At 40.5% G+C, this 27656-nt stretch overlaps 1 protein-coding gene across 2 annotated transcripts; it reads left to right on the top strand.

Moving 5' to 3' along the window:
• Positions 1 to 212: 212 nt before the first annotated feature.
• On the top strand, positions 213 to 26546 carry KPNB1 (karyopherin subunit beta 1; the record flags this gene model as incomplete). 2 transcript variants are annotated; one of them, XM_081161081.1, is made up of 22 exons in its annotated part: positions 213 to 665; positions 768 to 826; positions 2892 to 3074; positions 6127 to 6327; positions 7267 to 7419; positions 9343 to 9402; positions 9887 to 9976; positions 10309 to 10419; positions 11169 to 11270; positions 13142 to 13366; positions 14213 to 14404; positions 15158 to 15288; positions 17278 to 17425; positions 18331 to 18402; positions 19710 to 19854; positions 21024 to 21106; positions 22209 to 22316; positions 22727 to 22870; positions 22983 to 23088; positions 23713 to 23827; positions 24469 to 24630; positions 25362 to 26546. In XM_081161081.1, coding segments are annotated over exons 1-22 (2631 nt in total). In that variant the 5' UTR covers positions 213 to 625. The 2 variants fall into 2 exon arrangements, with proteins under 2 accessions (XP_081017207.1, XP_081017206.1); XM_081161080.1 differs by lacking the exon at positions 25362 to 26546 and having other exon boundaries at positions 542 to 665; positions 24469 to 24634.
• Between the last annotated feature and the right edge of the window lie 1110 nt (positions 26547 to 27656).

Here is a 27656-nt window from a genome sequence, read left to right as displayed (position 1 = left end):
GAGCCCAAGGCCTTTACCAAGCCAATCCAATCAGGTCCCAGCTCTCTCCGGTCTTTGGCCAATCCATGCGCCCCACTCCGCTGCCCGCCCAACCAACCCGGGACTTAAAACCAGCGGGCGAATGGACGCAGGGCGGCCCTTCAACGCAGACTGCCTGGCCAATTGGGGATTCCGCGTGGCCACGGCGGCAGCCAATCGACGTGGAGCGCGGTGCCGCCGCGGAGAGGTCCGGCCCGAATATCCCTCCGCCTTCCTCCCTCCCTCTCTCTCCTTCCCAGCGAGCCGCCGTTCACTTACTGCCTCCTTCCTTCTTTCTCCCTCCGCCACCCGAGCTCCAGCCGCGCTCTGAGCTGCCCCCGGGGTCCCTCCTCCGCCGCCAGAGGAGCAGCTGCCGCCGCCGCTGCCGCCGCCAGCAGCGAATTAGGAGGGAGGAAAGAACGAAAGGAGGAAGGAGGGGGAGCCAGAGCGACTAACAAGAGGGAGCCGGTGAATGGGCTGGTGGTGACCCCCGCCCCCCACCCCACCCTCCCTTCCCACCCGACCCCCAACCCCCATCCCTAGTTAGAGCCGCCGCCCCAGAGGCCGGACCGTCTTCTTAGGAGAAATAGCCGCTGCCACCTCCGCCATGGAGCTGATCACCATCCTCGAAAAGACCGTGTCTCCGGGTAGGACGCGGGGGCCGGGGGTCGGGCTGAGGTGACTGGGTGGGGGGAAGGGAAGCCCTAGCCCCTCTGACCCTGTCCCCTTTCCCACTTTTCTTCCCCCAGATCGGCTGGAACTGGAAGCCGCGCAGAAGTTCCTGGAGCATGCGGCCGTGGAAAACCTGGTGTGTGCCATGCCGCCTGCCCCCATTCCTATGTCTCCCCATCCCCTGCGTGCAGGCCTTCCCGCCCTCCCGGAGGCCCAGGCCTCGGGAACCCACCCCGCCCCATCCCGTCCCCCTTCCCCCCACCCGGTCCAACCTAACCCCGCCATCGGGAAGCCGGTGGGTGTGTCCCGCCCCGGGCCCCGGCAGCTGGCCAATGGCGCGGCGCGCCGGGGTGACTGCTGCCCAATCGCCGCGCGGCCTGAGGGCGGCGGTGCAGCGGGAGGGAGAAAAAGGGAGGGAAGGGAAGTTAGGTTGCGCCGCGCTGCGTGTTCAGCAAGGGTGGGGGTGGGGGAGCCGGGCCTAGGGGCCATGTGGAAGCTCTGAGCCCAGCTACCCGTCCTGTTCCGACCCGGGCCGGCTGCTGCTTCCTGTCCCATGGCCCTTGTGATTCTCTCCACCTACTTCTCAGCTCTACCCTTTCCTATCTTCCTTGGTCTGCGCTCATAGACAGGTCTGGCACTCCAGTGCCTCTTGACCCGTTCAGACAATATTTCTCCCTTACCTGCCAGATTACTCCTTTTCAGTTTTTGTTTTTTTTTAGTTTTTTTTATTCGATGAGTAGAGACTCTGTACCCAGACAACAGGCTGAGGCTCACCCTTGAGATCAGGCCTGTTTCCAGATGAAATCACAGAGGAAAGTTACTCGTTTTTTTCATAACTTCAAATTTAAGGGGTACAGGAAAAATGAAGAGTATGGACTTGTGCATAAAAATTTAGGATGGATTGGTTGAAATCTCCTGTGCCCATAATGCTTCTCTTTTGTGTCCCTCTCATCTTGGGGGAATGGGGCAGCAAAGGGAAAGATGGATCATACTTGACATCTTTTAAATGTAATAGGTCTAAATAACACTAACCAAATGTGTTTCTTTGGGTTAACTAGGCAAATAATGTAAGCAAAAAATAGTGACAAGGCTATTTTATATAAACTGCCCTTGAGTGATTTTTTTATTTTTATTTTTGCCGTTAACTTTCCATAGAAAAGATTTTTTCCACTGGTATAGATTAATAATATTTCCATTTGGAGCACATTCCTGTTTCTGCTTTTGCTAATTTGCAAGAAGCCTTTTATGTTATTCCTAACGTTATTTAGTAGTACATAGTTAATAAAACTTTTAAAGAGTTACCTTCTGCTGTGATTGCAGGACTTGTTAGTGGTAAGAAACTATCTGCTTTTGTTTTTTCCTGTTAACTTTTCAGGAAAAGAAAAGCTTTTGGACAAAGCTTTTTGCAGGGTAGAGGAATGCGTGTTAAAAATTTTAAAGGGAGTAGTTTTGGGATTCTATGTTAGAAAACATTGAGTGCTTTTTGGAATCCACTATGTTTAGTGGACAACTCAAGTCCAAACTGTGTAAGAGCCGTTAGTGTGTTAACTGTTGGCTATTAAATATAAAATCATTTGCCATGACAGTGTCTAAGTATTTATCATTTTTGCCCCTATAACTGCTTTTTTCATTGTTCCGCACTTGATGAATGCTCACAACTGAAGTAGAGGACTAGTTTCCTAAGTCTGTTTTATGTTTCTAAGTATTTCCCACTCATACAAGATTACCTGCTTCTATGAGATCAAAAGCCACCCTGAGTATCATTCCTTTTGGACTAAGGTTTTTTTAATTTAGAAAAAAATTTTACATTCTAACATATTCATTAATATATTCATTTGTTCAACAAATAAGTATTGAGTACCAGGTGCTGTTGTAGATACATTCTAAAAAATCCTGACTAAGATTGTCAAGCTTGCTTTAATTCTGGGGGATCTAATGTGAAGATTTGGGCACTAAGAAGAATGTTGCTAGGAAAATCCATAACTTGTTAAGTGCTGAGGCTGCATGAGTAGATGGATGACTTCCTTAATACAACATTTTTACAAGAGTCTTAAAGTAGTATTTTGGAGTCTTCTGCGATATTGTGATAGGTCCTAAAAAAAATTAGGTTTTTCCCAGTGTGTTGGTGCTTCATAAGCTATCCTCAATTGACAAATTCTCAAGAGATATTTTTATTCACCAATGCATCTTCTCTTTAACAGCCCACTTTCCTTGTGGAACTGTCCAGAGTGCTAGCAAATCCAGGAAACAGTCAGGTTGCCAGAGTTGCAGCAGGTCTACAAATCAAGAACTCTTTGACATCTAAAGATCCAGATATCAAGGCACAGTATCAGCAGAGGTGGCTTGCTATTGATGCTAATGCTCGACGGGAAGTCAAGAATTATGTAAGTAACTTTCGTCTCTTTTTGGTCATGTAGCCTAGAGAACAAGAAAAATCTCCCTTAGTTCTTTTATCATTTGCATGGGATAGAGCTGATGGTATAATAGCTTTCTGGTACCTAAACTTCACTTGAAGATTTAAGTTGTATTTGATTTGTCTCAGTTCAGCTTGTCTACTCCCATTAATGGATTGGAATTCTTTTCAGATAACTGAGATAGACTGCAGCAGTTTAGGAAACTTTAGTTAGATGTTAGAATTTCTACTCTGGAGAATTGGAATAGTATACAAATTGATGGTTCCCAAACTTGGGTTATCAGACTCCCTTAAGGACTTTGGTAATAGTATGTTTTCAAGCTCCCTTCAGAAATGTTGATTTGTAGTGTGAGACTCAGGGATATTTTTAAACTGTCTTCCCAAGTGATCCTTCTGGTAGGACAGCACCCAGCTCTTGTTGAAATTCTGCTGTAGATAGTTCTCGTTCGGTGGTTTAAGCATGCTCTGTGGAGTCAGAAGGGAAATTAAATCATCTCTTGGGCCTTTCAGGAAAGCCCAAAGAGTTTATGAAACAATATTGACATTAATGATGCTTTGATCAAATATTTAACATGTTATGGAAAACTTGCTTTAGAAACATCTGGCTTTTAATCAAGGCATTTAGAGTAGGCTGATGAATTTTGTGGAAAATTGAATGTACTTTGTTACTCTGCATCATAGAGTTCCTGTGACTTTTTTTTTGGTTGAATTAGAAATTCATATTTCTAGGTTCAGCAAAAGATTCAGAATATATGGACAGATGTGCTTTGCCTTTTTTTTTTTTTTTTTTTTAAATGAAGCTCTTCAGCTGCCTGTCCCACATGTATAAGGCACAGAGAGTATGTCAAGCATCGTTGGTCCATGGTATTTGAGGGGAAACCAGTGGGGGGTCCTCATGTGTGCTTGTTAGGTTATTCACATCACATTTGCCATTTCCTGGTTCTAGGTGTCAGCATTAGGTAAATTCCTACCCCTTTAGGCAATACCTTCTCTTTCTAGTTACATACTTCTTTCTTATGTGGATGTACCCATGACAAGGAACTAGGTTATGAAAGACAACTTATTTTGAATCATCTTTGAAATACATAGAACTATTTCTATCCACATTGAGTCTGCTTATGTAGTAACATTTTAATCCACCCTTCAGCAGTTTGTTATAAATGAATTTTATTCCATCAATCACTGCAAATCTTGATGCCTGTACTGTAGTGCCCAAAATGAGATAGGACATAATTGGAACTGTAACTGACTTATTTTTTTTTTTGTCGCATCACTCTTAACACCAGAATTTTTCTAAAATTTGAATAAGAATTTGTTGAGCTCTTATGCATGAAGAAAAAATTAGCGATTATCTTGACCTTTTCCCTTTCATAGAACATTTGGTAATTAATACTTTCTCAGTGCTGGTGGTTATTTTGTTTTTGAAATCTGGGTCTTGGACACAATTGAGAGCTAGTTCCTTATTTTTCTTATTTCAGGTCATTGAGTATTATCACTAGGGTCACCCCTAGTTTAAAAAAACACACAAAAAACTCAGTACTCCGGAGTTGGACATTTAGAGCCTCTAAATTACCTCAAATAATAGCAATCCTTGAAGCAGTTTGAAAGGAGCTAGGCGCAAAGGTAGATGGGGTTCAGTACTCTTCATATGTTCTAGGAGGTGGTGTAGTTTACTACAAAGGCACCCTGCACTGGAGTTCTTACTTAGACTTGGGTTAGTGCCTGTTCAGCGCCTGCCATTTTTTATTTTTATTTTATTTTATTTTTTAGAGAGAGGGAAACATTTTTGTTGTTCCACTTATACATTCATTGGTTGATTCTTGTAATGTGCCCTGACCAGGGATTGAACCCACAACCTTGGCATATTGGGACAACACTCTAATCAACTCAGCTACCCAGCTGGGCTTTCCCTTAGACTTTTGACATACAGTTTTGTTAAAGTGCATTCTAGCTTTAGATGCTCTAGAGAGCAAAACCTTTATTTAGAATCAGAACTGCTTGTTATTGGGTAGAGCTGTTGGGAGTATACTGTATAAGGGGGAAAGATGGGGAGTTCATTATTATTAGCTACAAAGAAGGATACTAAGTGACCTGACCCAGTCAGCAGAGTTGGCCTGAATATTTGGCAGCTACTCTTTGTTCTGTGTTCATGCCAGGAACAGTTAACTGTTTGCCTTTTGAGTGGACTGGTGATTCTTAGTGAGTTCATTGACTGAATAAGCTGATCATGGTAATAATTAACCCTGGGCTCCTTGTGGCTTCATCCTTTACCTGTGCCTTTACCCTGTACATAAATGCTTGTATGATTACCATTTCAAACAAGACATGTTTAATGATAAGTGGATTTCCTTTTAATTGGCCTGACTAGTACTTGGTATCTGTTGATGGTGGAGAAAACAGTTCTTTGATTTGGAGGGAAACAGAACAAATCCTTCCAGATTGGAAGTTAAATAAGGATTAGTTAAGTGTTGGGAGCATCAGTAACTTTATGTCTGCATCTAGTAATGTTACTTGACTAAGGTCTTTCTATGAAAGTCACCCAGGGTGCTAAATTGTCAATAACCAGAAGGTGTGTTACACATTTCATGAGTAGGAAAATCTCTTCCTTGAGTCAGGTGAGACCGGTATCTACTGTGAATCAGATCCACCTGAGTGCCTCAGAGTTAGTTTCATCCTAAAAATCTCACACTTTCTGTCCACAAAACAAGGCTGTGAACATCCTTCCATTAGACCACCAGCAAGGGACATAGAAAATGAATTTTGTTATCTCCTTCACCTTGAATCTATCTCCTTTCTATCTGGTGCTTTTCTACCTTGCACTGAACATTAAAGTGAGTTTCCTGGCTTTGGAGAATCCCATTTGGAAATGGGGGAGGCAGTGTTGATTTTGCTGGTGTTGCTATTCAGGCTGGCTTTTTTTTTCTACTTTTCTGTGTTATAGAAAACTCAGATGAATATAAAAGGTGTTCAAATAGTATTAGAAATTGATATCTTTCATCTTGTCTTTCTGTGTGTCCGTGCAGGTTTTGCAGACTTTGGGCACAGAAACTTACCGGCCGAGTTCTGCCTCGCAGTGTGTGGCTGGTATTGCTTGTGCAGAGATCCCAGTGAACCAGTGGCCAGAACTCATTCCTCAGCTGGTGGCCAATGTCACAAACCCTAACAGCACAGAGCACATGAAAGAGTCGACATTGGAAGCTATTGGTTATATTTGCCAAGATATCGTAAGTGCTGCCTCGTGTTATCTAACATACGTGACTATAATTTCATTTAGTTGTTATGTGCATGGTATTGAAGATTATTTTTACTGTATCATAAAGAAAACCAAGCTACTGCAAAGTGTTTTGAAAGTAAGATTGCTGTATTTGTTAATTTAGACTCCTAAATTAACTTATCCTCACATTGTTAGTCATGCCCTAAAATTAAGAGGCTTGATGGTCAAAAACTCGAAGTGGAAATCCATGTGTTTGGAGAGAGATACACTTTAGTCTTTTAAGGATATTCTTTATCTTGGAGCATCCATGATCTGATCCCTTTCTCAAGATCCTCAGTGTACCATGGATGCTTTGTTAGATTTTCATTGACTGTTTTATAGAAACAGTTTCCCAGCTCTTGTAATTGTTTTAGTCACTGGAGCCACAACACAGTATGTTAAATGCAGCCCTCCTAGGACTGTTGTGGCTGCTGAGATTACCACTCTTGGTGTCTGGGTGTTTGGGGGGGGGGGGGGCGTATCTGTTTTGATACACAGACTTGAAGCAAGGAAGTCCATAGCACTTGACATGGATGGATATAGATTCTCTAGATGTGTGCCTAGGTGTTGATCCTTTTCCCTCAGATGTTCTGAAGCTATACTTCAGTGGGTATAGGTGGTCTGGGGGCAAAAAAAACCCACATTGTCATTTCCGTTTGCACAAAATGGGAAAGTGGTATTACCTCATGCCTAGAATCATGCTAAGAAGTCAGAGATGAAGTTGATGAGTTTAATTTGTTTTGGATCAATTTAGGACTACCAGTCCCTGGGATATTTTGTCCCTAATTGGAAATGTGTGGTGAAAGATCAGAGAAAGTTATAATCCTCAAGTGGATTTTACACTTAAACTTAAAAGAACTGCTGATTAGTCATGAGTTCATTATTATATTCACTGCACTTTTCGTTTCAGGACCCAGAGCAGCTACAAGATAAATCCAATGAGATCCTGACTGCCATAATCCAGGGGATGAGGAAAGAAGAGCCTAGTAATAATGTGAAGCTAGCAGCTACTAATGCACTCCTGAACTCATTGGAGTTCACCAAAGCAAACTTTGACAAAGAGGTAAGTTCCTTTTGACAAAAAGGTGTAGGTTCAGAGGCTGAGAGGTGAGAGTTAAATGAAAGGTTTGGGGGCTTTTTAAGTTTATGATTTAGAAAGGACTGTTTTGTTTAGAAGCATTCATTTCTATTCTAGTTAACACTTGTGTGAGATGTGGCCATGGAATGGGTGTTTGCCATTTATCAGGGTTTTGGGAATAATGTGACCTAAAGGGTTTCTAAGCTTAGGTTTTTTCTTTTGCAGTCCAAAGTGTGCTTTGGGACTTTTTCCCCTTAATTACAGAAATTGGGCTAGTTGGTTGGGGCATGTACAGGTGGAAACCAATCAACGTTTCTCTCACATTGAAGTTTCTCCCCCCCCCCCCCCCCCCCCATTTCTCCCTTCTTCTCTCTAAAATCAATTTTTAAAAAACATTCTTGGATGAGGATTTAAAAAAAAAAAGAAATTGGGCTGTGCTTTTGAAAATATATAAACAGTTTATTTTGCCTGAAAGTATTTTCTCATTTACTTATTTTTAATTGTGTTAAAATGGACAATAACAAAATTTATCGCCTTAACCACTTTTAAGTGTACAGTTTGGTAGTGTTAAGTATATTCACATTGTATTGCACCCAATCTCCAGAACTTTTTCATCTTGCAAAACTGAAATTATTTCCATTAAACTCCCCATTTTCCCCTTCCCCCATTCCTGGCAACAACCTTCCTACTTTCTGTTTCTGATTACTTGACTTTCTGTTTCTGTGATTACTTTAGCTTATATAAGTAGAGTATACAGTATTTGATTTGCCTTTTTGTGACTGGCTTATTTCACTTAGTATAATGTCTTGGTTTCGTGCATGTTGTAGCGTGTCTATTTCCTTTTTAAGACTGATTAATATTCCATTATATGTATATACCACATTTTGTTTATCCATTTGTCAATAGGCATTTGAGGTGCTTTCTTTCACCTTCTATCTGTTGAGAATAATGCTGCTATGAACATGGGTGTATGTATCTTTGAGACCCTGTTTTCAGTTCTTTTGGATATATACCCAGAAGTGGAATTGCTGGATCATATGGTCTGAAAGTATTTTTGTATATATGTTGACACTTTAGCTGGGCTTTTTACCATTTCTTGGCCTTACAGTGGACAAAGTGGGGAGGTCAAAAGAAGGCCAAGGCAAACTGAAATTCTAATTGCTTAGAAAATAAGGGTTTTCCTTTTAGATTTCAGAAGATTTAGGACGATAGCAAATAAAGTTCATTATTCTGTTCTCCTATATCTTGTCACGTTTGATGTGGGTTTGCCACCTCCCAGAAAACCGGTTTTGTCTCTGAAACAAAGCAGATGTTTTTAATTCTCTTAATTTTTAAATACAAAGAAACAGATTTTCCTTCTATAGGTGGGTTTTTTTTGTTTTTAACTAGCCATGCTTATTTAAAATCTGTGACCTACATTTTTCTATCTTCTTCCTGAAGTCTTGTTAGTGAAGGTCATTTTGAGGATTAAAAGATTAGGGACCTCCTTTGAGGGCAGGTCATAGTAGACATTGGGGGCAAACTTTGTAGCATTCATAGTGCCATTACTATGTCAAGGTAAAGCTGTTTTTTGTTTTGTTTTTAAATATATCTATATTGATTTGAGAGGGAGAGAGAGAGAAACATCAATGATGAGAGTCATCGATCGGCTGCCTCCTGCACATCCCCTATTGGGGATCAAGTCCACAACCTGTGGGCATGTGCCCTGACCGGGAATCAAACCATGATCTCCTGGATCCTAGGTCAATGCTCAGCTGCTGAGCCACGCCTGGCCGGGCAAGGTAAAGCTGCTTGATTGGTCCAGGATTGTGTGGGTTCCTGAGGGAGTAAGATTTTTTCTTGAAGAGATAGTCTAGCAATCTTCATATATCTGGTTTATACTCTTCTAATTGTCTTTTATTTCTGCAGTCCGAAAGGCACTTTATTATGCAGGTGGTCTGTGAAGCCACACAATGTCCAGATACTAGGGTAAGTAATCTGTCTTTTCTTCATCTTTCCTAGAAAATGCCAACTTGAGCATTGTAGCTTGAAATATTGGGAGTCAGGTGACTTCAGAAATAAGGTTTGATCAATAAGAAATTTTCTCCAATGTTGGAGAAGCGGGAAGAACAGGACTTGGAAAGTTAACATAATAGAAGTTGACATCTTGAAAAGGGTTTAAGGGAGAAATGGTTTTTGATCCACCTTACTATTTAATTGCCATAGTTTATTCAATGGATTGTTTTCCAGTGTAGCCGTTGAAGCAGCTTTGCTATTGCTGTAACCTAAACCTTGACCCTTGAAGCAGGTGGAAGTAACATTTAGTCTGAGTGGCACTTCCATGGGGGAATGATAACCCAAATGTACCTAGCTTGACCCTTTAGGTTATTGACCCATTTGAAGTAGTTACTTTTGTCAGATTGTCTTGCTACTAAACTGAATGGTAAACCATTTAATATGCTCTTTGTGAAAGGTACGAGTGGCTGCCTTACAGAATCTGGTGAAAATAATGTCCTTGTATTATCAGTACATGGAGACATACATGGGTCCCGCTCTTTTTGCAGTAAGTATTTCTAGTTCATGTGTTTGAGCGTGTCGTTAATTGCAAAGCCCATCGTGCTTAGTTGCTGTTTTTGTCAATTCTGTAATTTTTTACTTTCAATTATGAAATCAAGGAAACTTCTTGAATCGCAATGTTATGTTTTAGTTCACTGGTAGTGTGCCAAGAAAGCTTGTGTTATCTCTGATGATAAAAAGAGTGTTTTCTACCTTTTATTTCAGACCTAGCTTTTATAAATCTACATTTTTGAAACCTCAATGTCTATGGTTAGAGAAGGGGTCTAACTTGAACCAGCACTTACTTGGGGCCTGGGTTGTCATGTTTTTTCTCTTAAGATCACAATTGAAGCAATGAAAAGTGACATTGATGAAGTGGCCCTACAAGGGATAGAGTTCTGGTCCAATGTCTGTGATGAGGAAATGGATTTGGCCATTGAGGCTTCAGAGGTGAGCCTGGGAGAGAGTCGGTTTGTGGGGGGAGAGCTGTTACTCTGACTGGGTTTTGGGACATATCTCCCTTGTGGATATGATTGTTTGCCTCTGGGAAAGCTTTATTATTCTAACTGGACTTAGAGGGTATTTCCATTTGTACAACTTTTGATTTTTCTGCTAGCCAAAGCCCCTTATTAGGGAGATGGATCAATAATGTGGCATCTCATGTTTCTCCCAGTCAGGGATGATTTATTTTAAGTACTTTAATTAGTACTGTGAACACTAGGGGGCAGCAGGCAATTACAGTTCAACAAAGTGTTATCTGTATAGTATTTCCTTTTGGAAGTTCTAATGTAAGTATGGGATGTAGAAATCGATCAGTGAAGGAATTCGGTATAGAAAAAGGTGTTTGTTCTGCACTTGCAATCTTTGAATTCAAGCTCTGTTTCCTATCTTGATTTTCTTTATGTACTTCAAAAAACAAAATTTTATTTTTGGCATTTTTAAGGTCACGTAGATGACATTGCATTAATATGAATTGAGCTTGTGAAGAAAGAATGTAATTCTTAAGGTTGCTCTGGTCCTTTAAGGCCTTAAATAATCTCACTGAAGTAGACCAAAAAATAAATGCCTTCAAAGATCACAGCACATGCTTCCGTTTGTTCCACATATTTCTATACAGACCCCTGGGCAGCTCTCACTGTATGCCTTAGTATCATAGCTTGTTTGTTGCAGTCCAGAATTTGCTTTATGTTTGTCCTCAGGCAGCAGAACAAGGACGGCCCCCTGAGCACACCAGCAAGTTTTATGCCAAGGGAGCACTACAGTACCTGGTTCCAATCCTCACACAGACACTAACTAAACAGGTGAGTTCTCGTCCAGTTCTATCCAGGTAAGCTGTGAAACCTTGTTATGGGTTGGTTTGCTCTGAAACAGTTTCCATGAAGGAACTCAGCTAGATATTCTGATACAGATGACTCAGGAACCACTGCGCTAGATCTGTAAGATCCTCTAGGCTCTGAGTTGTTTGTAAAGGAGAACTTTTCAGTTGATCAGGAATGAACCACATACTGTACTGCTCTGAGTGCTATAAAGTACTTTTTATTTTTTAATATGTTTTTATTGATTTCAGAGCAAGGAAGGGAGAGAGAGATAGAAACGTCAGTGATGAGAGAGAATCATCAATTGGCTGCCTTCCGCATATCTCCTGCTGGGGATGGAGCCTGAAACTCAAGCATGTATCCTGACTGGGAATTGAACCAGGTTCGTGGGTCCACACTGAACCACTGAGCAACACCAGCAGGCAAGAGTTATTTGATCTAGCCGGGCCTGTGTGCCTCAGTGGTTGAGCGTTGGCCCATGAACCAGGCTGTCACAGTTCAATTCCTGGTCAGGGCACATGTCCAGGTTGTGGGCTCGATCCCCTAGTAGGGGATGTGCAGGAGGTAGCTGATTGGTGATTCTCTAGCATTGTTGATATTTCTATCTCTCCCTCTCCCTTCCTCTCTATCAGATCAATAAAAACATTTTTTAAAAGGACTTGGATCTAATGAGTAAATACAGAAATTATTTTATATGAAGTGGATCTTGGTTGCAGTCATTCCCTTTTGAATTTTTGCCTTATAGTTTTCCTTGGTGAGGTGTTTAGAAAAATTGTTTCTATTGCCTCATTTCTTCTGGTGCATGCAAAATGTTACCAAAGAGTTGGCAGTGCTCTGAGGCAGCAGTGCTATAACTTCCAGCAAAGTGTCATTGTACGCAAGAATGTAATTTGTTTAAAGGAGGTACATGTCTCTTTCAATCTCAGAAGATAAGTGGCGATGTGTGTGGTTTGAAATGGACTGGGTGTTCCCTTAAAATTTCATCTCATCTTTCAGTTTTTGTTTTTTTTTACTATATCTTTATTGATTTCAGAAAGAGGAAGGGAGAGGGAGAGATAGAAACATCAATGATGAGAGAATCATTGGAGATGAAGCCCTCAACCTGGGCATGTGCCCTGACCAGAAATCGAACCCTGATTGCTTGGATCCTAGGTCGACGCTCAGCCGCTGAGCCACGCCCGGCTGGGCTCATCTTTCAGTTTTATAGTTGCTATTTTTTATCTTTTGACCTTAGTGTCTTTGCTTTTGTGTATTTTGGTTGTGCTTTTCTTGTTATGAAAAAAAAATCATTCTTTAGGTAGGTAATTACCTAAAACTGCATAGGCATCCTGCCTTAAACTACTATGTATGTGAATGGCAACAATAAGAAAAGATAAAACTTAAATTCTGATTTCACAGGAGCTCTGAATGGAACCTTTTTTTGTTTAACTTTTTATTGAAATATGACAATTACTAGCACACCAGAAGACCTCCTCATGTGTTCTTTCTAGGCATTAACTCCATAGATTAATTTTGATTGGTTTTTGAACTTACGTAACTAGAATCATACAGCATACACGCTTTTGTTTTGCCTTTTGCTCTCTAAGTCTGAGATCGTCCTTCTTGGTTCATGTAGTTGAAGTTTGTTCATCTCATTCGTTGTGTGGTACTTGAGTGGCTCTTCCCTCCATCTGGATCTTGTTTAACAGAGTCTGTGCTGTGATGAATCTTTGTGGACGAGAATAAAATACAAAGGTTTTGTGTTTTATTTCCATCCCTAAAGCTTAAGTTCTAATGACACTTGGGAATAGTTGGAGTACCTTGTGAGTTAAAGTGATTTTTAAACAAACCTAAGTAGTGTTACACTCTTTCTTCAGGATGAAAATGATGATGATGATGATTGGAACCCGTGCAAAGCGGCCGGGGTGTGCCTCATGCTTCTGGCCACCTGCTGTGAAGATGACATTGTCCCCCATGTCCTACCCTTCATTAAAGAACACATCAAGAACCCTGATTGGCGGTACCGGGATGCAGCTGTGATGGCTTTCGGCTGTATTTTGGAAGGACCAGAGCCCAATCAGCTCAAACCACTAGTTATACAGGTGAAGCTGAGGAAGTTTTGGGATGGGAAGTGAGATATTGCTTGTTTATTTAAATTTTTTGCTTGAAAGTGTGCCCTTATTTTAAAAGCCGTCAGTAGTCATCCACAAAGGTTATTTCTAGATAGCTATTTGCTGACAATAAAGGGTAAAACATATTTAACTTTTTTTTCGTTTTAATTACAAAAGATATGACTTTTGGATAATGCAAAAAAGGCCAAAATGAACAAGTCACCTATAATCCCATTGCCTAGGGATAACATTCAAACTTTGGTATTTATCCTTGCAGCCTTTTCCAGTATGCATATATGTGCAACAGAATGGAGATCTTACTGTGCAAATAGTCTTATAACTTGTTTTTTCTCTTAGTGCTGTATTATAAACATTCTTTATAATTTTTAATGATGTGATTATTCTGTCCTTAGGACAAAATGCCATTTATGTAATAAGAACTTTTATGGAAATATCATACTTATTACACTGTTAAAATTGACTGAAATCTTAGTTTAATACATACAGAACAGAACCTTTCAGTGTGTAGCCAGGTGCCATCACAGCTACTTCCTGGAATCTCGACCCAAGTAATTTAGTAAGGTCTGCTTGCTAAAAATTTCATACCAAACCCTTAATAAAACTGTATACCGGGATTTGGTGAAGAGAGAGGGAATTTTTCACTTTTCTTTTTACTTACTTTTATTATGTTACTGGGTCTTAGACAAGTATGTCTTTAAAATGACAAAACTGTTTTGATATTTTGAGTTAAAACTTAACCATCAGAATTTCCTGAGATATTAGTCAACATGAGTTTTAATCTTTGTTTTGCCTTGCTAATAACTATTGTATTTTCAGGCTATGCCTACCCTAATAGAATTAATGAAAGACCCCAGTGTAGTTGTTAGAGATACAACTGCATGGACTGTGGGCAGAATTTGTGAACTGCTCCCTGAAGCTGCCATCAATGATGTCTACCTGACTCCCCTGCTGCAGTGTCTGATCGAGGGCCTCAGTGCTGAACCCAGAGTGGCTTCAAATGTGTGCTGGGTAAGGGATTTTTTTTCTTTTCTTGGTGAGATAAGGATCTTGGAGGAACCATTGGCAAGGAAGTATGAGGTATGGGAGAGAAATGGGTTTGCCTCACTGGAAGGCTTTTTCTGAATAGCATCTCCTTTCTAATTTCTTCAATTAAAATGTGGGGGAGATGTTAATTGCATGAGCCAGTAGGAGCTGTTGACTCATGGTGACTGGTTCCTGAACCATTTAGAACAGTCATGCTAACCCAGTGGGAAAACTATCTGGACTCATTTTTTTTTTTCCTTCAGTTGCTTGGGGACAAGAAATTTTGATTAGAGAGTTGCTGGCTACAAAAAGTACAATTGCTGAGAAGGGGGCAAGAGGAAAGGAAGGTAGGCGGTCTAAGTGCTGAGTCAGTATAGGCTGAATGTAGTTCAGTCACTAGGGACATCTGGGGGTGTGGGGGAGGAAGTTCAAATGAGGAAAAGAGTGGGGGCTAAAAGCTTTTCTGTGATTAGAAGTAGAAGTGGCAGGCATTTGTGGTAGGTGAAAGTGCTCTGCTGCTTAGAGAGTTTTGGGCAGGACAAACAATAAACATTTAATTTTAAGGATCCCTATAAAATGTTTTGAGATGACATTGACAGAAAAAGTTGAAGATTCACTAGCATTGATGTATTAGATCAGTGGGAGAGGAGCACTGCCCAAGGTATCTTAAGGAAAAATGAGGTAATCCTGGGGTGGGGTTCTCTTCAGGGCTAGTATTAACTCTCTCTGGTTTTTAAGGCTTTCTCTAGTCTGGCTGAAGCTGCTTATGAAGCTGCAGACGTAGCTGATGATCAGGAAGAACCAGCTACGTATTGCTTGTCGTCTTCTTTTGAACTCATAGTTCAGAAGCTTCTGGAGACCACAGATAGGTAACTTGTTACTAGATGTCTTTGCATTTGACTCCTGCCTTCTGGGGAGGGTGGGAGGAGGCTATCTAACCTAATCATAGAAACATTGTAATAGGAATTAAAAGATTCCTATAATTTAAGAGAGAGAAAGAAATGTAACTAGAATTGTTTAGCATACAAAGTCAGAAAATGGTCTCATTTCTGTACTTAAAGAGTAATTAATCTGGAGAGATTCCTTCATTTTGCAGTGCCTACAGTTATCAGGACTGTTTGATTATGGTATAAGAGAACTAGTATCTCTTGTTACTAGTTGCCACATGGGGTCATTAATTGCCATTTATGATATTGGATGCAGAACTTGTCATTAAATGCAGTTGTTTTGTAAATGAGCTTTGAAATGTAGTCTCAAGGGGTTATAAATTGGGGACAACCTTGATTTATTTTGGTTTTGTGTGAGCTATATTTACTAAAGCCATTCTTAAAAGAAGCCATTAAGGAAGAGGGTTGTGTATAAATTCTTCCAGGCTTACCTAGTTCATTACTACTTCTCTGTTCAAGATTATATATAAAGGCATTTCTCACAGATGAATGAAGAAAATTTAGATACCTTTTCCTTAGCTATTTAGGCAGCCTCTTTAATTGTCCACATAGGTTCTTTATTATTTTAATCTCATTTTTTCCTATATATATTTTTTTTAATCTCACCCGAGGATTTTTTTCCATTGCTTTTCAGAGAGAGTGAAAGGGAGAGACACACATCAATTGGTTGCCTCCCACACACACCTGGGGTTGAACTTGGGATCCTTCAGTTCTAAGGACAGCGCTCTAACCCAAAGCCAGACCGGCTAGGGCAATTTTTCCCTATAATTTTAGCCCGTTTCCAAAAGGGTCATTCTAAAGTTTAACCAAGTCTGGAGACCATAATGGACATAGCCATTGGCTCAAAGGTTGAAAATTTATTTCCTGCCTTATTTTGTTGCCAAACTCAAGTAGGTCTACCACCATACTGGTTTCTGAGTTCTTTTTTTTTCTTCTAATGGTTGAAACAAAATTTTACTTGTTAAAATCCTCTCCCAAGGACATTTTTTCCATTGCTTTTCTCAGAGAGAGAAAGATTGATGTAAGAGAGACACATTGATTGGTTGCCTCCTGGACATGCCCCAACCAGGGCCAGGGATCAAACCTGCAACCGAGATACATTCCCTTGGCTGGAATTGAACCTAGGACCCTTCAGTCCATGGGCCAAAGCTCTGAGCCAAACTGGCTAGGGCTATTTTTTATTATTTTTATTTTTTTATTTTATTATTTTTTTAAAATATATCTTTATTGATTTCAGAGAGAGGAAGGGAGAGGGAGAGAGAGATATAGAAACATCAATGATGAGAGAGTCATTGATCGAGCCCGCATCCCAGGCATGTGCCCTGACCAGGAATCGAACCCTGATTGCCTGGATCCTAGGTTGACACTCAACCGCTGAGCCACGCCTGGCCAGGCTATTTTTTATTTTTAATTTTATTGATTTCAGAGAGAGGGAGAGAGAAACATCGATGTAAGAGCAGGACATCGTTCAGCTGCCTCCTGCATGGACACCTCCCCCCCCAGGGATGGGGCCCGCAACCTGGGCACATGCCCCAACCAGGAATTGAACTGAGACCTCCAGGTTCATGAGTCGGTGCTCAGCCACAGCCACACCGGCCAGGCTACTTTTTATTTTTTTTAGATATATTTTTACTGATTGGGGGGGGGTGGGGAGAAACAATAATCAATGCGAGAGAGAAACATTGATTGGCCACCTCTCACACACACCCCAACCAGGGATTGAACCTGCAGCCTGCATATGTGCCCTGACTGGGAATTGAATTTTTGATGCATAGGATGACGCTCAGCCAAGTGAGCCACAGCAGCCAGGTCCTGAGTTCTTATTTTTGATGAGACAGTATCTACATTATAACAATTTCTCTGTTTTTTCTCAATTGGAACTTTAAACTTTTTGCTATATTTTCTTTACAGACCTGATGGACACCAGAACAACCTGAGGAGTTCTGCATATGAATCTCTGATGGAAATTGTGAAAAACAGTGCCAAGGATTGTTACCCTGCAGTTCAGAAAACTACTCTAGTCATTATGGAACGACTTCAGCAAGTGCTTCAGATGGAGGTTAGACTTAGGACATTCCTGGCTTATTGGCAGGAAGGGTGCAGTACTTCTAACATGTAGCTTTGTTTTCAAGGGGGTTCTCTCTATAGTATTTAAGTATATATTTTTTCAGAAAGATATAAGGTTTATGCAAAAAAGTGTTATCACTTAAAATTTGTATGGCTTGTGAAATATACTAATACATGTGTTCTATTGTTTTTTATTGTTTATTCACTTGGGTGGGGGAGAAAGAAACATCGATTTGTTGTTTCACTTGTTTATGCATTCTTTGGTTGCTTCTTGTAAGTGCCCTGACCTGGGATCAAACCCACAACCTTGGTGTATCGGTAGGATGCTCTAAGCAACAGAGCTACCTGGCCAGGGCACATGTGTTACATTTTATTTACTTCCCTACATTAGCATAGTAGAGCCTCTTTTTTTTTTTTTTTTAATATATCTTTATTAATTTCAGAGAGAGGAAAGGCGAGGGAGAGAGAGACACAAACATCAATGATGAGAGAGTCATTGATTGAGCCCGCAACCCGGGCATGTGCCCCGACCGGGAATCGAACCCCGATCGCCTGGATCCTAGGTCGACGCTTAACCGCTGAGCCACGCCCGGCTGGGCTAGAGCCTCTTTAAGAGGTGTTTATTCAGCCCACCGGGCATGGCTCGGGTTGAGCATCGACCTAGGATCCAGGAGATTGCCATTCGATTCCCAGTCAGGGCACATGCCTGGGTTGTGGGGCTAGATCCCCAGTCGAGAGCATGCAGGAGGCAGCAGGCAGCGAATCAATGACGATTCTCTCATCATTGATGATTCTGTCTCCCTCCCTCTCCCTGAAATCAATAAAAATGTATTTTTTAACAAAAAAATTTAAAGGTGTTTATTCAGAACATGATGATTTTTTTTCCCCCCCCCGTAGTCACATATCCAGAGCACATCGGATAGGATCCAGTTCAATGACCTTCAGTCTTTACTCTGTGCAACTCTTCAGGTATGATGGTGCCATATCACTCTCTCCAAGGAAAAGAATCATATCCTGGGATAACAAGTTTATGTACCCCCAGAACTCTGAAATGGTATAGATGGTGATGATCTGATCAGAAGCTCTTCTCTAAATGACTTGGTCTGTGATTGATTGGGAGAATAATTTTTAAGTTTCCTTTCTCTGTCCATAAAGACGAAATTTGTCTTTTGCACAGTGTAGGGAAGGAAACTGCTTGGTTTATGATGGTCTTCCCTGCTGTATGGTGTTTTTTGTTTATTTGAATTTTTATGAATTTACTTGAGTCAAACAGGATACACCTGGAAGCAAGATCTCGGCAGACTGATAAGAATGCCTCTTTATAACTGTTTTGTGTTGGGGCTACTTTTAATCTGATTTTCATTGGGTTTTCCAAGTATAGCCCAGTCAGATTTGGTTCCCAGCTGTAGTTCACCCAGCTAAAAATAAAGCCTTGAGTTTCTGTCATTTTTTGAAACAGCAGTTGCTGCTCGGAACTTTATTAATTTATATCATTTATAGTACCTAGTGTTCACAGTAGACTTTTTCTGAAAGGACAGGATAATTAAAATAAAATGTCATTTCTCATTCATGACTCAAGTCATGCAGTGGCTGAGGATTTTTTTTTTTTTTTTACCAAAGAACAGGAAAACCCTGGAACTTGTCTGATGCTTAGGTTGGTACTATATTTTAGTATTGGGTGATGCTTACTAGGTAATCTTACCTGTGAACTCCCCTCTTTCTTCAAATTTAATTTTTTTATGACTGTTGAGGTATTTCCTTATTCATCAAATACAGGAATGATTCAGTAACATTAGTTGAGACAAATTAAGGGTAAGGAGGGAAGTTGGAGAAATATTAAATTAGGAAAGGTCAGGTTGGCTTCATTTTATCAAGAATGTTTCTTGACCGTTACCTGTAAATGAATTAGGATATATGAAGGGTTGTGGGGTTTTTTTGTTTTATGAGTAAGGCTACTATGACATGATCTTTCACCTTCATCCAAGGATATTTTTTCCATTGATTTTCAGAGAGTGGAAGGGGGGAGGAGGGGAAAAGAGATTGTTTTATGCACCATGGAAGATCATCTTTTTGTGTTCTGAATTGGGAAATAAAAGGGATATTAGAACGTATGTTGGAAATGATTTGCACTATCAAAACATTTGAGCATAAAAGGTATATTTGGCTTTTTAAAAATGAGAAAAAATTTCAGGGGACTTACTTGATTTTAAAAAGGTACCGAGTTCTGATTAGAGGGTTTGGAATCAACAGATCCTGAACTCTAGTTCATTTCACAGAATGTTCTTCGGAAAGTGCAACATCAAGATGCTTTGCAGATCTCTGATGTCGTCATGGCCTCCCTGTTAAGGATGTTCCAAAGCACGGCTGGGTCTGGGGGAGTTCAAGAGGATGCCCTAATGGCAGTTAGCACACTAGTGGAAGGTCAGTGAGCCAAAATCCGGCAGGGAATGTTTTTAGAAAGCAAGAGCTACAATGGCCATGAAGAATTTTTTATTGTGGAAAGCATAGTTCTGTTTTCTCATTTACTGCAGTGTGAGTCAGTTCAAAGTTCAAATGAACATAATTGTAAATCTGTGCATGATTTCTTGCCACTCACTCTCCTTGAATTAAATGGGGAGCCAGTTTGCAACTCTTGATAACTTTGGGGGGGGGGGGGGCGGGGATCATGTCTACCTCATGTGTATCAGGTTTCTTTTTTCCCTGAAAGTCTACTTGATTTATTGAGGTTTGACGCCTATCAGGATGGAGGAAGCAAAGGTTACTGTTTTCTTTCCTGGCACTTGGTACCTGCTGTTTGGGTTGTAACACTTTGGACTTGGGTTGACACATCATAGTGCCTGGTATGGGATGGAATGAAATACTGAGTGAGTTCTAAGAATTTCTGGTTGTTACATATCTCACTACGCATAATTGCTTTGGGGAAGCCATGTCAGACTTAAAGACTCTTTGAAGGGTCATTAAAGAGCACTTTAGAAACCTGGAATGCTTCTTCAGAGGTAGCCTGTAAGGTGTACTACTAAGGCCATTACCTGAGAATCACTCCCCTGAGGACCAGACCTATTTCTAGCTTAAAGAGCATATCCCTAATTGATCTGGCATCATGTGACCACCATAACAGAACATAGCAGTTCGTTTTGGCTCCTGGAGTGGCTGATTTGGATATGAAGCCCAGTCTGCTTTTCCTGACTAGCTTAAGTAAGTCCTTAATGGAATTGCCTGGGGACCCAGTTTTAAGCTGGCTTCCAAAGAGGACATGCTACAATCAGAAGAGGTAGACAAGAGGCAATATTGCTAGCCCAGCCAATTCAAATTAACTTTGACATTCCTTCAGGGCCATACCACTTGGTTGAGCCAGAGTGAGATCCTATTCTGTGGCAATGTGGCATTATCTCCAGGGCCCAAGAACTAGGCCCTTTCGGCAGTTAAAATTTGGTTTGAGGAAGCCTTAATCTCTTCATGATAAAGTGAGTAATTAACTCACATTCTACCTAATCTGTTGAGTGGAGTGAACATATTTTGGGAGAGCTGAGATGGTTATTTTTGCCCATTTCTTTGATATCCTGTGGTAGTAATCGTTTGTTTGTTTACAGTGTTGGGTGGTGAATTCCTAAAGTACATGGAGGCCTTTAAACCCTTCCTGGGCATTGGATTGAAAAATTATGCTGAATACCAGGTAGGCTGTGCACTTTAAAACATAGTTGGCCTTTTTAACTCAGACACGGACCCCATGGCTTAGAAATATTGAAAAATTAAAATAAAATTTGGTATGTCATGAATGCATAAAACGTAGAGACTATTTTATTTTATCATTTACTATCATAAAACTTAACAAGTCTATTATGAAAAGTTAAAATTTCAAAACTTATGTACACAGATTTGTACATGGTGTCATTCAGTCGAGAAATGTAAACATAAAGATGCAGTATTAAATAACTATGAAATTAACTGAAGCACACACTGTATTACTGTAATAATTTCACCTGGCCGGGCGTGGCTCAGCGGTTGAGCATCGACCTAGGATCCAGAAGATCATGGTTCAGTTCCCAGTCAGGGCACATGCTTGGGTTGCAGGCTCGATCCCCAGTCGGGGGTGTGCAGGAGACAGCCGATCAATGACACACCCATCATTGGTGTTTCTTTCTCTCTATCCCTCTCCTTTCCTCTCTCTGAAATCAATAAAGATATATTTTTAAAATAATAATATAATTTCATGGCTACCTTTGTTGCCATTGCAGTGTACTTCAGTGTTGTGAAAAAGTGATGCCTGGATTTTCATCTTTGCCAGGGTTGGAACCCCAACCCCCACATCATTCAAGGATCAGTTATAATACATTTATGTTCTCATTTATACCTGATAGTCATTGTGGCACAAACTCAGTTTCCTGTAGCACAGGTGGTTCTTCCCTCTGTATCGACCCAAGAATTGAGCAATTTTATTTGTTTCTCTGAGTGTCTGAATTAAAAGTAGTCAGTGAGAAACAGGATATTGGAGGTACCCAAACAGTAGTGCCTGAGTAGCAGGGCTTTTTTTTTTTTTTTTAACCACCTGCCTTAGCCACTACCATCCCTAGTGAATATTGTCTTTTCTTAATGATATCTCATAGTCTTAGTTCTCTTCCTGCCATATTTGTTAAATCTCAGAGAGGAAGGATTTTTTTTTTCTTTGACTCTAGGTTCAAGTGGTAAAGGACCAGCAGTGAGGTAAAAGTAATGCCTTACCGCTGCTTGCAGGTAGTCTTTTCTGTTTGAGAGATCATTTTTTTGCTGCTTTGCAGGTTTGTTTGGCAGCTGTGGGCTTAGTGGGAGACTTGTGCCGTGCCCTGCAATCCAACATCTTACCTTTCTGTGACGAGGTGATGCAGCTTCTGCTGGAGAACTTGGGGGTGAGTGTCTACACACACAATCTAATTTACCAGCGTTTGAAGAACTCATCAGCTGGAAAGATGGTTAAACACCAAGATCCATGATAGGGAGCTTTAATTTCCCAGAATGTTGGCTGTGGGCTTATGAAGAAAGGAATTGTTTGTTTTCACAAGATGATTCTACAAGTAAAATTATAAAATTAAAAAATGCATGCTCAATGCATGGAACTTGGGGATGAAAACCAGTAAAATGCCAAGGAAAAGTAGATATATATTCCCTCTATCCAGAGAGAACCATTGTTAATTTGTATGTATTTGCCCAGCATAGTAGTAGTTTTTTTTTTGGTTTTTTTTTTTAAAGTTTGTGTCTTTGGACAGAACAGATTGTGACCTTTAATAATTTGCTTTTCCTGGTTATTTTTCCTTGTCAGAATGAAAATGTCCACAGGTCTGTGAAGCCACAGATCCTGTCAGTGTTTGGTGATATTGCCCTTGCTATTGGTGGAGAGTTTAAAAAATACCTAGAGGTTGTATTGAATACTCTTCAGCAGGCTTCCCAAGCCCAGGTGGACAAGGTAAGCTCAAAGCTATCTTTCAGTCCAACCCTGATTGGAGGAACAGAACTCTTGACAAGCATACTATAAAAGTGATCAATATGATGAAAATTCTTTTCTTTATGTCTTACAGTCAGACTATGACATGGTGGATTATCTGAATGAGCTAAGGGAAGGCTGCTTGGAAGCCTATACCGGAATTGTCCAGGGATTAAAGGGAGACCAGGAGAACGTACACCGTTGAGTATACAACCAAATTTACATAGTCCAGGGTGCAGTTAGCCAAATGGGCTGTGTCTTTCAATCTGTAGCTTACTTACAAACTAGGATCTATTGCTTAAAGGAAGGGGAGAAAAAGGAACTGGGCCCTAATGAAGCAAGTAGCTTTGGGGGAGAGTACAGATTTATTATTTCTGTTCCTTCTTCCTTTGCTACTTTGTCTCCCATTTCTTGAACATTACAAGGGATGAGATACAGCAAGGCTGTTGGTGCTGCACCCGTGAGTGACAGTTGTTGATCCATACCCCAACCCCTCTTGCAACTGAATTCAGTGATTAGGGGATCAGATTTCCTCTATCACCTGATGTTTCTATTATTGATTGAGGAGATGTTTGTCCTTTATCCCTTTGATATCACGGGCTTTGTTCTTTATTATGTCAGCTTAAAAGAATTGGAACATCTACTTCTTTTGACTTGAGAAATGGCACCTTAATCTGAGAAATAATACTTTGGTATAATTATATGCAACTAATTCTGCAGCTTGACACCTGCCTTGTGGGATTAGAGTATTTGGAAATTTTGAAATGGGGTGTAGTCCTGCCAGATGTGGGACAAGTTTACCAGATCATCTCTTTCTTTTATAGCGGATGTGATGCTCGTACAACCCAGAGTAGAATTTATTCTGTCTTTCATTGACCACATTGCTGGGGATGAGGATCATACAGACGGAGTCGTAGCTTGTGCTGCTGGACTGATAGGGTAGGTTATACCCGCTTCCAGTAGCTAACTTTAACTTCTGATGGGAAGTGAGAAGCCATGTAAAAACAATTGGGGGGAGTAGACTAGATGGTAATTATCCACTTCTTCGGTACAGAGAAGATTTCTTTCATAGAACCCATGGTGTCATGTTTTGAGTTTTCACAAATGATCATTCATTCAAGACATTAACTTGAGCCTCATTTCAGACCCTCCAGATTTCTAATATCCCCACTAAACTCCTTATAAAGTGACTTCTTAGGTATAAAACTAGCATCAGATCTCTGTCCATCCCATATTCTGATGTTGGTCAGAATTGCCTGCTTAGCCTCTATTAAGTGTTCCTGAGGCATTTGAAGAAAGAATATTGGTCTTGAAAAGCTCCAAGACTTGCGTTCTAGTTCACATTTTACTGTGAAGTAACTGTGGAGTGACCTGAATAAGTCTTTCTACCTCTGTAAGACCTCAGTTTTTCATCTGTTTAGGGCAGGTGTTGGATTTAAGTATTTATAAGATTTCTTTTGGTTTATAAAAGTGGGTGATAGAAGAAACTCATAGCTAGCTAAACACTGGTTTGGGAGGCTCAGTACATAATATTCGTACCAGGCCAGGAGCTCATTTTCAGATGTGTTTATTTTGTACAGGGACTTATGTACAGCATTTGGGAAAGATGTACTGAAATTAGTAGAAGCTAGGCCAATGATCCATGAACTGTTAACTGAAGGACGGAGATCAAAGACTAACAAAGCAAAAACCCTTGCTACATGGGCAACAAAAGAACTGAGGAAACTGAAGAACCAAGCTTGGTAAGAGCTTGTCTTTACTGCCCTCTTTCTTGCACTTTCTTGGGGAGAGGGAGCATTTTATTTAGATTGTTCTGACAAGACTGCCTTTCATTTGGTATTTTGTTTTGTACTCTTTTCCCATATATGTGCTTCTGAGCTGGGCCTTTGTTCCTAAGCCTTGTTCCAGTGGCTAGTGGAAGGGTCAGACAACCTCAGTCTTTCCTTGAGCCAAATATTTTATTCCTCGTGATGATGAACAGGACTAATATAATTAGAATTCACTGAAGTTCCCACATTATTTTGGGCCTTAATAAAGTCATCGATAATGGCATTTTCCCCATAATTCCCTTTTCTACTATTCCCTTCCCCATGCCCTTTTCTTTCTTGACTGCACTGCTTTTGGACATTGCTTAGCTCTACAGAAGATGCCCGAAGTCAGAGTTGTGTGTGTCCTGCCTGGCAATGTAGTTTTAATTTATTTTCCTCTCATACTCAGTTATCTCACTTTACAGATCTCAGTAAAATTGTCTATTTTGAGTTTTATCTTTTTACTTCCCCTCCCACCCTCTGATGTAGGTGCTAATGAAAGTAGGTAAATTGCACATAGGAAGAGAAGACAAATAATCAGTCCTTGAAAAGTCGACAAATTCCATTCTGGCCTCTGAGCAATTAATTGTAGGAATCAGAGAGATGTTTGACTCTACCAGCTGTATTTGATCTCAAAGATTGACCTTTTTTCCATCTGTTTTTAGATCTGTTACCATTGGGATGATAACCTGAGACCCCCACTGGAAATCTCCAATCTTTTGAAAAACCCGGAAGTGAGGAGTGTGCACGGATGCTGAATGTTTGGGAATGAGAGGATGAGTGAGTGAGGCTTGAAAACACACCACATTGAAAATCCTGCCACAGCAGCAGCCGCAGCCGCCAACAGCAGTGCTGTTAGTGAGCTAAGTAAGCACTGACTTCGTAGAAAACCATAACGTCGGCCATCTTGGAAGAGAGAAAAAACGATGGATTTACTTGCTTAAAAAAAAGAAAAGCTGTCTCTTCCCAGGAGAGGCTAGCACTAGCTTTTCTGTCTTTAGGCCGGTGTTGAGTGGGATGACTAGTTTGCGCGAGGAGGAGGGACTGGGTTCAGCTGTGGTGCTTTGTTGTAAAAGGCAGCCTGGCCTTTGCTACTGATAAGAAAGATGGAGCCTGGGTCTGGAGCCCACCTTTGGTGTACCTTTGCCACACGGTACTGTATGTGTGTCAGCTAAAAGGAGGGTGAAGGATTCTTTACAGTCTGAGAATGAGTGTGTGTGAGTGAGGCGGTATCCACATTCTCAACTTCAAGTCATTGCAGTTTCTTTTTCCCAGAAAAAAAGGGGTTAGACATTGCATTTCATAAAACTAACCGAAGTTCTGTCTACTGATGCAGCACAAGAGATGTAAAAAAAAAAAAGGGAAAGACGCTCTTTAGGTTTCGTTCTTTGTTTTGTTTTTTAATTATCTTTTAGGGAAAACACTGACGAATGTTCAGAGCTCCCATCCTGATCTATTTCATCAAGGCGCCTTTTCTAATAATATGGTTCAACTGTGAATGTAGAATTTGGGGGGAGGGGGGAGAAAAAGAAAGCTCTGGAGTTAGAGGATATAGAAAAAATACAAATACAATTGTTACAAATAAAGAATGCAGACTTCAAAAACAAAAGCCACAACCCAAACAAACCAAAATTTAAATGCTCAGATTGGCAGCACAAAAGAAAAGTTCTCTTCTGACATGTATCAAGGCAGTCTGAACACCCTCAGAAAATTGTGCCAAAGAATTTAGAAAACAAATATACAATAAAGTAAACACACACACACAGCAAACTTCAGGTAACTATTTTGGATTGCAAACAAGGATAAATTTAATGTTCAAACAATGTGATAAAATAACCATTTGGAAACTGCTTGGCCTTCTGTTCTCTTATTTGATTGACTGCAATGCGGTATTGGTCTCTTGCTGCACTTCAAAACCAACTAACCAACTATGTGTATATATATATGTATATATTTAAGTATATATATACATATATATATATGTATATAGACTAGAACTCCTGTGATGAAAGTGGCACTTGAAAAAGGTTATATTTTTCCACTGAAGTTCGAGATTAATAAAATGGTGTCAAACATTCCCCTGGCCACACGCTTTAATATTTTTTTAAAAGTGTGATGTGCTGTGATAACCATAAATCAGACTTAATTATTTTCCCTTTTACACAGGGAACAGGGCACCCTGAATTTGGGTTTTAGAATCTTTCAGCAATAAGGGATGTTGATGAGCTTTGGTCCTCTTCTGGTTTTGCAGTTATTAGAAGAGTTTGCTGGCATTTTGAATATGCTGCTTTCAAAAACACCAAGGAAGATTTTTAAATGCTTCCTAGTATTTGGAGGATTGAAAACTAAATTCCCACTTTCATTTTCATTCTAGCAAAAAATAGGGTCTTAATGTATTTCTCTGCCATTTCCCCCTCCCTGTTCAAGCCTTCCATTCATAAGTGGGTTTAGCTCAGTTTTGCCCATCCATATGGCAGCATCTCTAATAGCTCTTGTACAGGGTATCAGATATTGTGCCTTTTGGTGCCAGGTTCAAAGTCAAGTGCCGATCTATGAACCAGTGTACAAAAAAAAAATCCAGGTATTTGAAGAAAAGACGCTCCATTGTGAATAGAGTGCACCAGCTCTTAAGCCCTAAGAAGAGACCTGGCCCTCTAATGCCTTGTTTAAATTTTAGTTGTTCCTTGAGGGGAGAGGGTATACTAACCATTCCTGATAGACAGGGTTTGGTCAAGGCTTAGGGATGCGGCAGGAATATTGGGGAGAAAAATGATCATTCCTCAGTGCTACCCATTTCTGTCCTGTGTGGGCTGCTTAGCTAGACAGCAGGAGAATAAAGTACACCAAGAACCATAATGAAAACAAAACCCGTGTGTTTTGTCATTTTGTTCCAGGGAAGCAGTTGACAAGTGCTGTTATTAATGCTTTCTCCCAGATCCATTCAGGGATGGAGAGGAGGA

Source organism: Miniopterus schreibersii, assembly GCF_964146895.1.
Source record: "Miniopterus schreibersii genome assembly, chromosome: 16".
NCBI lineage: Eukaryota > Metazoa > Chordata > Mammalia > Chiroptera > Miniopteridae > Miniopterus > Miniopterus schreibersii.
This window is presented reverse-complemented; position numbering and strand designations above follow the sequence as displayed.